At 41.2% G+C, this 12,477-nt stretch overlaps 1 protein-coding gene across 1 annotated transcript; it reads right to left on the minus strand.

Annotated features, from left to right (window-relative positions):
* Positions 1-65: 65 nt before the first annotated feature.
* ggt1a (gamma-glutamyltransferase 1a) lies at positions 66-9,650 on the minus strand. The gene is given in 12 exon segments (XM_028034473.1): positions 66-1,362; positions 2,160-2,300; positions 2,303-2,472; positions 3,721-3,848; positions 3,939-4,126; positions 4,254-4,390; positions 5,863-6,012; positions 7,239-7,399; positions 8,525-8,717; positions 9,033-9,122; positions 9,208-9,338; positions 9,424-9,650. Coding segments are annotated over 12 exon segments (1,830 nt in total). The 5' UTR covers positions 9,618-9,650; the 3' UTR covers positions 66-1,215.
* Positions 9,651-12,477: the final 2,827 nt, after the last annotated feature.

Consider the following 12,477-nt stretch of genomic DNA (forward strand, 5'->3'; position numbering starts at 1 on the left):
CCTAGTTTTTGAGTAGGGTATTTAGCAGCAACTTACCAATTTTGTTTATTTTTGTGAAGTGAAGATATTAGATTTCAAACTGTGATTTTAAATCCCAGACTGGTCTTTATATATATATATATATATATATATATGTATAACTTTGCTGCTTTTCCTGGTGCCAAAACCTGATATAACCTTTTACCACAATGATGAATCGGAAGCCAACTTCAACGCTGTTATTTTGACTTGTAGTTTAAAGAAATATAAAACCCAATTTGGAAAATGTTTATAATAACATTAAAAACAAGAGTATTGAAAGTTTGTATGGAAACGTTATGGAGGCCCTGTAAACCCTTTTGGAGATGTTACGGGTGTGTTGCGTGTCTCAAACTTCTCTGTCCCATGGTGGTGGTGTATGGAGTGAAAATAGTGTCAAAATGATTTGGTGATGCCTTCAGGGTGAAATGCAGTCTCCGCTTTCCTTCAGCTCTCACATGAGACACACATTTCTGTTTCTCGATGTTTTAATAACAAGCATGGCAACAAAACATAGCATAGGAACAATGCATGTTTAGAAAAATATATCTGCAAATGTTTTCTTATTTCGGAAGATGCTATACATTCACTTAACCTCTCTACGATATTAAACATGAAGAAATAACAATTTCACTGTGGAGTAGAAAACAAGTTGAGCTTCCGGTTTGGTTCGAGGCGGAGCCACCTAAGAAGTCCTCGCTCTGAACTCATCATACCTGCTGGCGCTGCAGCGTTTTACCTGTAGTCGTCTTTTCCAGTGTCATAAGTTACAGTAGAATTACTTTTTATCATTATATTGCAAAACAGGTTAAAACGCCGCAGTGGCAACTTGCCAAAAGTTGACATTGGTTTCATCAGGCGTTCGTTGGAAATACAGCTGCGTTGCTTCATCAGTGATTGTCCGGCTAAAAATAGATCCACTTGGAACCTTTGGCTTCTGCTTAAATCCCTAAAAATTTCTTTTCCTGACCAGCATCCGAGAGTTATACTGGCCACGACGTCTTACTTTACTTTAAAACACACACAAAAATAATTTATATAAGGAGAAGTTTTGCCGAAAAACAGGTCTTAGTACTGAGTCCGTTCCCATGTTCTTGCAGCGGAGGAGAGGCGTCTCTGTAGTGTAAACATAGCTTCATTTTCCTGTTTCTGTCAGAGTCTCTGTGGAAACTGATCACTGAGGGAAACCGGACAGGGTCAGTATCCGGCTGGATAGCCTCCTTTCCGGGGGTCGGACTCCGCGCAGAGACGCTCTCCCTGCCGAACCACGGCCTGGACCACGGAGTCCGGAGTCCTCAGTGTTTGGGTCACATGGTTCTTCTGTTCCAGCCCCTCCAGGACGCTCTGCGCGGATACAGAGTAATTAATTTCATACGATTATTGAAAACGATCTTTTTTTTTTCAATAATGCTTTTGAAAAAATGAAGCATATTGTGAATACCTATTGTATTCACATATTGTATGTATGTGAATACAATGCATATTGTATCACACACAATATGCGTGTGAATATTTGCTATAGATTAGAGGCATGCGATGCTGCATATTTTGATATCGATCTGATATCAAGTGAAATGAAGGCAAGTATCGCCGATACTGATACCAATACTTTTTATTTAATTTGGATATTTCATCAAACTTGTGAACTTTAGGTGTTTTTACCTTCAAACAATTTTGTTAAATTCTACAACAAAATTTAGATAAAGTTTATAGGTATCTACAAAAATACCTTAACATAATAAGTTGGTAAACCAAAACAATATCAAAAACAAAAGTGCAAAAAAAAATCAATTGAGAGCAAATCCAACCAAACTCTTTCTTGAGGTAGACGGGAGTTCAAATTTCAAGAGGGAAAGTCTTACGATGTAAAAATGCTTAAATATAATATATACTTGTTGCGCTGCATAAATGCACCGAATAAAGTTATATTTACTTTTAGAGAAAGTTCATTTTAGGCTTCTGCCTTTTTAAAAGTCTTGCAGTATTTGCAATGAGATTTTGCAACAGTTTTAGAGCAAACTAACACCAGTTTCAGATTCACCGCAGAGAAGTTACCGAAAGGTCTTTTGACCTTGTATCATCACTGCTAACTTTTCTTTTCTTTCCTGTCGTTTTGCACGCTGCGTCCATGCCTGGCTCACCTTTTCGAAGCCCTGCTCCACCACCGTCATGTTGGGGTTGAGCTGATTGTGAACTCGCGGCTCCATCACAGCTTTTTTTAGGTCATAGTTGAAGAAAAGGGAGTTGAGGATAACCTGTTGCCACCACAACACGTTCCATAAGTTTTGCAGGACGCAGAGTGGGAATCCACAGGAGACGAGAGCGGCTGAGTCATACTCACCAGAGCAGTAGCCGTGGTGATTTTTGTGCCTCCAGATGCTCCTACGACCATCTTCACTTTGTTGTCTTTGTCAAAGATGATTGTTGGACACATTGAGGACAGAGGTCTTTTACCTACAACAACAGAGAAACAGAAAGTGGTTCTACAGTGCCTTGCAAAGTTGCCATTTTTGGTCGTGTTACAATGACAAGCATTTATGTATATTTTTTGGGATTTTGTCCAAATACCCAACTGCAGTTCTCAAAGTCAGAAACAGCCTGTTTTAGATGTCTCCGTGTAGAGGTTCCTCCATCTTTTCCCCAGTGTCAGTATTTATTTAAATGTTTTCACATAATATATTTAGAATTTTTCACACGATACATTTAGAATTTCACTCTTTTTTGTGGTGGTTATTGCAATGAGTAGTTTACTATTATGGGTGCACACATTTAGTAAACACCTTTTGTTTATTTGAATCCTTGACTATTTTGTTTTGCTGAGTTTGAAGGACTGGCTGGGGGAGAGAGGACTGGTTGACAGGCAAACCAGGAAGTGGAACAACCCATCAGGCTCCTGGAAGCAGGGGACTTGATGTTGAGGAATCTGCCTCTCTCTCTACTAATAGCACAACTGCTCAAATATTTTTGGTGATAGGTTGTTTTGTTTCTTACAGTTGTGTTGTAGTCAAAATGTGCTGGTTTGAATTAGTTGTTTATGTTTATGCATTGTTTGTCTTTGTCTTCTCTCCCAGCCCTCCTCGTTTGTGCAGGCCAGCCTTTGTGTATAAATCCCCCTGTGTGTTCGTCGTGTGAGGTCAGTTTTGGTTTGCTGTCCTGAGTTAGGCGTGCCTTAGTTGACATTTTGCTATATGTTTGAGATTTGTTGAAAATCTTTTGTGAAGAATATTTTGAAAAATAAATAGAAAATATTTTTTATATATATATACCTTTGTCCTTGTGCCTTACTGGTTGGACCGTAACACTCCGGATGCCTGGGAAATTGTTTTGTCATCAAACCGTGCTTCCAAATTCTGCACAAGTTCCTCCCTGACCTGCTGCTGTGTTCCTGAGTCCATGTGAATCTGTTGACTCCATTGTTTTCTCTGTCGACCTCACAGAACCGCTGTATTTACAGTGAAATTACATTTCGGACAGGTGGACTCCATTTGAGATCAGGCGACTTTTGTTGTCACTGGATTTGATTTAAGGGTGCGAAGGTAGAGGGGGCCGTATACAAATTCAAACCAGACGTTTCGAATTTTCGTGAAAAGATTGTTTTCTCTTCTAGATCACAATCATTCGCCGCGCTGTTGGTACGTCACACACAATGCCGAGAAAACACATTGAGGTTTGTTGTAATGTGATTGGTTGATTTGGTCAAACCTGGCTGTATGAAGTTGTTGGGTGACGGCGGGATCCCAAATCCATTGGTCATGTACGGAGAGCTGAAGTCGTCCATTTCATCGTTGAAAATGATTCCCGTGGACCGAGACATGACTTTAGACCCAAAGCTGCGAAGCAAAAGCAACTCTTAGAAAGGTTTTGTTTATCTATCTATCTAAATCAAGAGTCTTAAAAAGTTGAACATTTAGGACTCTCACTATAGATTAATGGTGCTGGTGGCAGCGACTGCACTTCCGTCCTCTGCTATGACAGACAGGTGAGCTGTGCCGTGGTTTTCTGGAACAAAATACTCTGGCTCATAGTAGTTATCTGGGTGGGTTGTGTCATCCGTAATTTTACTCCGTATGCCGTCAGCAAAGTAGTCTGAGGTCATGTTGTGGATCAGCTGAGACGGTGGAGAAAAGAAAAACAAGTCGGTGTTCGAGAAGAAAATAAGCGGACGTGATGATGAGAGGCTCTCAAGCACTTGATGTTCCAGTTCAATTGGAAGGGCATGAATTGGGCGAGCTTACATCAGTAATGTTGAGGTACCGGGGGTCGCCCAGTCTGCTTCTCTTGGCGTAGGCGAAGCGAAAAGCCTCGACGATGCGATGGTAGGTCAGAGTTTTTTTCTCGGCTGTTGAGACACTTGTGTCCGTGAAGTTGTACCCTGCAAAAACAGAAACAATACAGTTATGCAGTTATGTGAAAATGAAATAAAATATACATAGAAACCATATATTTTCTAACATATTTTGACACAGATGACTTTTTGATCAGTGTTGACAGTGCTGACAAATTCCATTGTTACCAGACATGCTGAAGAAAAGACATTGGAAAACCTTCTTTTGGAAACCCCAAATTACATTTGTTCAAATAGGACACCAAAAGATTAATTCTGTCACTAATATCACATCAGGTACACATGATCAGAGGATTGCTGCTCTAAATGAGGTTAAATGGTCAGAAATCCTTGAGTTCTGGCCATCCAAGAAACTTAAAAGCAGACCACAAGAAACTAAAGGAAGTCTCGAAAAATCCTAAAATGTTATTACAGAATCTACAGACGACTCTCGTTCATATGCAAGCGGGTGTCAATTTGATCAAAAAAGAAACTTTAGATGTTTAAGTTTTATGGGAGATGAGGAGAAAACATTTGCTCTCCAAGAAAGATATAAAAGTCAGACTGCAGCTTGCAGGAGAGAACATAGACCAGGACCAGGACTTCTTTTTGTTGTTTTTTTTTCTTGGACAAATCAGTTTAAAGAAAAATTAGTTGGACACCAGAACAGAGAACTTGTTTGGTATAAACTAAACCCAACATTCCAGAAAAGGACCTAACACTTATTTTGAAGTGTCTTGGTTTGGAGATGTACCCTGTAACACAATAGCCGCCCAAAACCCACCAAGAATTGGATAAAAATGCAGAATTTGAAAACTCTTTGTCTAGTCAAAGTTTAAACCCTGATGTTTTTGAGAGTAACTTAAAATCTGAACATGAAAGAAACCCCTCATACGTCTCTCAGCTCAGAGTGAGGGGTGGGACAAACTTTCCAAAGTCAAAGACAGGTAGATGGCTACAAGTAGGGTCTCACTAAAGGTATTACATCCAAAGGTGTCATCACTAGTTATTGGAAGGTAGAGGTGTCCTAACTTTTTCCTTTGCTGGAAAATGCGTTTTAGGTTTACGAGTACAACGAATAGATTTTCTAAACCAGATTGACTCACTTTCATTTTGAGGGATAATTTAGAAAGTTATCAGACTAGTTATCAACTTGTGAACATTTCCTAATAACAGACAGAATTTTTAACGTCTTATTCTAGCTTTTTTATTCTCTATGAATATCATTATATATTCACATTTTACTTAAATTGTTTCATTACTTGCAATGGCTGCGAGTCTACAGGTATGTCCTAGTTTTCCCTTATGCAACATTAATGCTGCAAGGTTATCTCTTTGTCGTTGGGAACGCAGCTTCCCTGCTACAACAGATGGAGCTGCTGTGAGGGTCCATTTCTGTCTGGCAAGCGCAAGTGTTTTCTGCCTCCACAGCAGGCGGGGAAACATTCCCGGGATGACCTAGGGAAACCTGACATCCTTTCTTCCGCATGGCTGCCCAAGCACTCAGCCGGCCTGCTCACCGTCCACTATGTTGAGAATGAGTGCCAGCACTGGCCCGCTGGAGGGGGCGTCTGGAACGTGGATGGTGTATTCCCCAACGTTCAGCTTCAGAGGGTTCTCGTTCAGCACAGGCTGGTACTCCAGCAAGTCATCGAGCGTGATGATGCCACCTGGAACACAGATGAAACCGCTGAGAATGCGCTTCAAGTTGGTTTTGTTTTACTCTACTTCTTGTAAATTGTTTGCTTGAATAATGTTGAAAATTCCACCCTTTTTGAGTAAATTATCTTGTATTAGGACATTTTGTCATCTCTTAGAAATAAATAAAACTTAAGTTCATCAGAGTTCCTGAGGACACGCAGTTAGCAAACCTTCGCCTTCTGTTTTTTTGAGGTACAAATTAAGATAGTAGGAGAAGTAAAGTTTGCTGTTTAGAAAATTGCAGCAAAGAGTATTATTTTGGGTTCAACAAATCTTTGTAACAGCCATGACATGCTACAGAACTGCCAATCAGATAGTGTTAATGTTGGAAAAAAGCTATCTCTGTCCTATCATCGTAAATGTAAGAGTGTGATGTTGTTGAAGCTGCACTGGAATTTTAAGTGGAACAGTGTGTTTTGTTCAAAGATTAAGATTGTTTTTAAAAATTTTTTTATAACAAATCCCTCAAGATGGACTTAGCATAAAACCAAGGAGGAATATGTGGAAAACCGCCTCATGGGAACCGTTAAGTACGGTTGAAGGTTTGTGACGTTGTAGCTCTGTTTCTCCTCATGTTTTGAATAAAAATAAAGGTGGGCTCTACATGAAAATTCGTCAAAATTGGGAAGTGTACTAAAACATGGCCACATCAACAAAGAAATGGTTCGACAGACATAAACTCAGCCACCTTCTGCTGCTGTCTTGCTCTCATACCAGAAACCTTTAGAAAATTTGCAGAGGAAAACATAAGAGAGAAGTTGTTTATATTGTTTATAATAAAATGAAAGATGGCTCTTTCTGTATAACACATGACCGAGTGCTGCCCTGATGACAAAATGAAACTCTGCCACCCACATGTAATTAATCCTACTCAAATAAAAGGTCTATTTTTAAGACTTTGTGCAACTTCATCAGGGCTCCTCTATGTCTGTTTTGATTAATCACCACTTCTTTTCACTTTAAAAGTAAACACACTGGGGTGTGCTGTGGTGGCACAGGGGTTAAGCACAACCCACATATAGAGGCCTTAGTCCTTGACACGGCTGTCGCAGGTTCGATTCCCGGCCTGGCGACCTTTGCTGCATGTCTTCCCCCTTCTCTCATTACCCTCTTTCCTGTCAATTCACTGTCAAATAAAGGTCACTAGAGCCAATAAAATCTTTAAAAAAAAAAGTAAACACACTGAGCACAGCACCTGCCGCCTGGATGTCCTCCACGATGCTCTGTGCCATGGTCCCGTTATAAAACACATCAGGCCCCTCGTCCGCTATCCTCTGATACGTCTCAGCCAGCTTTGGGAATTTAACAATATCATTTTCTTTCAGGATTCTCTTTTCAGAATCACAGAACACCTCACTGTGAAAATGACCACAAAAAAAAAAAAAATGCAACAAAATAAAGATGTTACAAGTGTCTGAAGACAGAGAAAATTAAAGACAGCAAGACATGACTGAACATGTGGAACCCTGAGCCCACAAAGCCTCAGTAGAGAAAAAGCTCCTGTGTATGCAGATTATTACCCATAAAATACTGCTGGGTTATTATTTCTTTATCTCAAATGCTGGGTTCAGGCTGTTGGATCATTCCAAACAAACACATTAGTTCAAACATTGTGACCTGGTTTGTGGGGTTAGAGTAGAGTAGAAGGAGCCTGATGGTTACTAACCGACCGCCATTTTAAACAAAACTTGAAATGACTTCACTGAACCTATTTGACACAATGAAACAAGTAATGCAAGATGAGAAAATGATGCTGTTTAAAGATGTTAAGGGTTGGGTGGAAGACTTTACTTCACACCACACATTACATTTGTTTCATTAAGCTATCAAATGCTAACTATTTTCTAACTAGCTAACTGTTTGCTAACATCATAGCTAACGATTTTCAACATTCAGACTTTGACTGAATGAAGTCAGTGTAGACTGGTGACTTGTCCAGAGGGGCTAGCTAACCTAGCATGCATGTTTCTGAGCCATGGGAGGAAGCTGGATACCAGTGAGAAGTCACAAATGGGGGAACGGCGCCGCGGGCCGGGCACCGCCACGGGGAATGGTCGGTTAAGCGTCTCTATTTATGACCAACTCTTTGGTGCAAGTGGGAACACAGCTAACTTGAGCTAATCATTTAGCAGCTAAAAGGCTAGTGTAAATGTTAAAATTTACTCTATGGTTTTAATTAAAGTCAAACAACAAACCCACTGACATTTACATTATTATACAAAATCATTTTGCCATCTTATTTTTCCTGTTGGAAAAGGTTCTGACCAGATTGTTGCATAATTCAAATTTGCGGTCGGTGAACAATGATGAGGCTCCTTCTACTATCTTCTCTAGCTGGGGGTTTTGAACCAATGTTTAAAACTAACCAACTCCTTCTCTTAACAGCATGAACCCAGCATTTACCTGAACAACACAATGCAGCAGTTGGGTTTTTTTTTAATGAACACAATGTCAAAGCCAACTCTTTCTGTTCCCCCTTACCACATGTTGGCATCTCCTTGAATGGATTCTTTGCTCTTAAAGATGGCGTGAGCCAGAGCCTTCCCGATGGGGAAACCGTCCCGAGCCAGAGCGATGCTGGGCTCAAACAGCTCCTTCCAGGGAAGCCTGCCGTGCCGTTTGTGTGCCATCTCATAACCTCGGATCTCTCCTGGGATCGCTATGGATAATCCACCTGTCGTGCAAAAGCAAATTGTGTTTTTGTCAAACATTCCTGATTAAAGTAACAGCACACAAAGCATTGTTGCTTGTCTATATTTAACAGCTGTTGCTGTTTTATTTGAATGATCCTGTTATAAATAGAGCAAGAGAGGTGACAGGAATGTTGCAGAAGACAGAGTACTCCTCAGAAGCTGGGTGGACAACTTTAAGACTAGAATATGTCCACCCTAAATCCTTCTCCTGCTGTTAGGGATTAAAGAGGAGAGACAGAAGCAAAAATGCAATCTGTTGCTGGAAAACACTCTGCGAGCACACAGCTAGTCGGTACCTGTGCGAGAGAGTTTAGTGTTGTTGCCAAACATGTCTTCGGTGGCGTTCATGGGCGCTGTCTCCCTCGCATCTATCGTTTCCACTATCCCTGTTCGGCAGAGAGCGAGGAGTGATAGGAAAGTGCCCGTACTTTTTCTTCACTTGTGACCTCTTGACCTGCTGTACGCACTCACCTGTGGAAGCATTATATATTATAAAGTAGAGCCCTCCCCCGATGCCCATGCTGTGAGCATTCAAAAGGCCGACACATAGCAGGGCGGCGATGGAAGCATCCACAGCTGAGCCATTTCTCTTCAAAATGTCCCTGGAAACACAAGAATGCACTTACCGGATGAGAAGCACACACACACACACATGGCTCAACATATGCGCTCTGGCTTTGCTCTTACCTCCCCACTTCTGAGCACTTTCCCGCATCAGCAGCCACGGCGGCCTTTGAGTAGAAGTAGTCTGAGGGGGGAGGCGCGTTTTTCCTCCCTAAGCCCATGAAGACCCCCAAGAACAGGCTCACGGTGGCCACCAGAAGGACCACCACACCAGCAATCAGGGACTTCCCGACCATTTTCCTGTTCGTGAAAATCATCAAACCGCCTTCATCAGACCTGCAGCTCAGGTGAGTAAAGTTTCACCCACAGATTTTTTTTTTTTTCCCCCCCACAATTTTTAAGTTTGGTCACCTTTGATATGCTGTTATGTTTCACAGGCTGATAAAAAGAGAAAAACATCAAGCTGAAGAGCCGACCAGATCCTGAATGAGCATCAGCTGTAATGGTAAGGTGTTAAAGATGTCTGGCTTAAGCCACTGGGTGCGTCATCCATGTTTTTCAGGTGTTAGCTCACTGTCATACTGTGTTTATTAAACATGTGCTGCGTTCCCGCTGGGTGCTTCAAGAAAGAGGATTACGGATAACGAAATACGGAAAAATAACAGTTATTGCAACTTTCTTTTGTCTTGATACGACCCTGTAATTGAAGATGTGCTCCAAAAGCCAAACTGCTGAATCACATCTTCACACAAGTCAGAGGTAGTAACTGTTTAATCTATCATTTCTCAGATAATGATGCGAGTTTTCCAAGTGATGGATGCCTTTCTCTCATTTCTTTAGAGTGAAACTCTTGGGGTTTGTCCCCCAAATCATCCATAACCTTCCGTTTCACTTTGCCATCAGTCTGCCACGGCCTGTCAACGGGAAGGTGAGGGTGATCTATTTAAAGTCCTGACTCTGCATTCTGTGATTGGTGATCTTCATGTGTTCGTTCAGCAGTTAACACAGTGTCTTACAAAAGCAAAAACCTCCTGTTTGCACTTTGTGATGCTACAACCACACTCTTCACTGTGTTTCACTGGGATTTTATGTCATAGATCAATGCTAAAATAGATTTTTAGCTTGTGTGTTTCTTTTATTTTTTACAAAAATCTGAATCCTCACAGTTGAGAGAAGTTGTCTCGTCAAGACAACTATTAATCACACACTCCTCCAATTAACCCTTTCTGGGTTTTAGGCATAAAGTTGCTGGAAGAAAACCTTAAAAAGTCCTGTTTTCAGTTTGCGATGTAAGGAATGCCACAAACTTTTTAAGAAGAAGAAGAAGCTCTGGTATTAAGAAAGGAAAACTGAACATTTTGGTCTAAACGTAAAACAATGTGTACCAGAAAACTAACACTAAATATACCATCCCCGATTATAAGATCCTTTTTCCCCCTCCCAGAGTTGGTGGGAAGATAAATCACTGCAATCCTGGAAGAAAACTTGCCAGAGGTTACAAAATATACAAGACAGGGGTGAAGGCTCATGAAACCAAAAATATAGCCAGAGCCCAGTAAAGTCCAGAATTAAATCCAATTGAAAACCAGTAGCATAGTACTACATATTACTAACCCAAGGGGGATTAATAAAAATGCTTTCCACCCTTTTCAAGTTTTTATTTGTAAAGATTTTTGGGGGGAACCCTGCGTCCTCTTTCTCCCAATCCTCACATAAGCACTTTTCAACACTGTGCTGAGGAATCATAGAGTTTAAGGCTTGACTAAATGCAAAACAACAAGGGGTGTGAATACCGTCACCACACCCCGTTTCCGTCAGCTGTTCCGGTGCACGGCCCTGTTGCTGACCTGCGTTACTCGCTCCTGTCCAGCTGCTGATCGGCTCTAAATCGAATCACTTCTATCTTGTTCTGCGTCTCTCAGGCTCAAAGTCACCCGAAGCAGCGATGTTTATTCAGCAGTCACAGCTGAATTATTACAAAAGAGGACAATCACATTACTGTGCACTGCAGCAGCAGACCCCAGAAGCTTTCCTTAACTATTCTCGCACGTGATTGTCTCTGGATGATTGAACATCTAAATGTTTTTTATCCTCGATCCAGACGCTTACAGCTGTAGGTTTTCTTTTGGATTAACTGGGAAGGATGCGCTCCTTCTCTCTCTGTCTCTCTTCCCGCCATGATTTGCCCCAGTTTGTTTTTGCACAACAACAACAACAAAAAAGTGGATCTTCTGCTCCTGTACGCGCAGCAGCAAAATTTAATCACGAGCCGGCCGCAGCAACATGAACAGCTGGGACACGGTGGCCGCGGAGGAGGAGGGAGGTGGTGATGTCACGTGTTTTCATGGTCAGCTGCTGGGCTGTTAATGACAGGATCTCTGTTGTTATCTCGGCTGTGTTTTATGTGCCAGCAGTGATAAGCGGCTGGGTTTTGAAACCACATTATCACATCAGGATATACATAGATGGCAACATATGTACAGATATTGCTGTAAAGCAGGTGTTAAAGATTTCTTCTATTTTTTTTTTTTTTTTGACTTAAATGTTTCAGATCATTAAACCAAAGATTAAACAAAGAGAACCAGAGTAAAACACTGAATGCAGTTTTCAAATGATGATTTATTTCTTTTGAAAAGCTGTCCAAACCAACCATGACTTGTGTGAGAAAGCAAACGCCTCCTGCAGTTAATAACAGATTGTCCCTGATGGCCAAAACTCTCACCAGGCATCAGAGTAAAACCAATAAATAAGTCTTTCACCTTGCTGTGGAGGAAGTGTGGCCCATTCCTGAATGCAAAATTGTTTTAGTACAGCAACACTGGCTTGATTTTGAGAACAAACAGCCAGTTTAATATCATGCTGCCACGTCACAGTCAGATTCATGCTACCGACTTTGAATAGGCCACCCCGAAAACCTTTATTTTGTGTCGTCTGAACCATTCAGTGGTGGATTTACTGCTAGTTAACCCACGCATTCATGAACTATAGGTCATAAAAGCATCGGTCATGCGTCCATCAGTTACAGCAAGCGCTGTAGGAGCTGAAGTGGACCCTAGAAGGGTTTTTTTTGTCATTGCTGAGTCATGAAATCATGAACACTGGCCTTATCCACGGCAGATGAGCCCTGCAGTGTTTTAGATGTTGTTCTAGATTCTTTACTGGTTTCCTTAAGGAGTT

The sequence above is a fragment of the Xiphophorus couchianus genome, chromosome 12, assembly GCF_001444195.1.
Source record: "Xiphophorus couchianus chromosome 12, X_couchianus-1.0, whole genome shotgun sequence".
NCBI classification, from domain to species: Eukaryota; Metazoa; Chordata; class Actinopteri; order Cyprinodontiformes; family Poeciliidae; genus Xiphophorus; species Xiphophorus couchianus.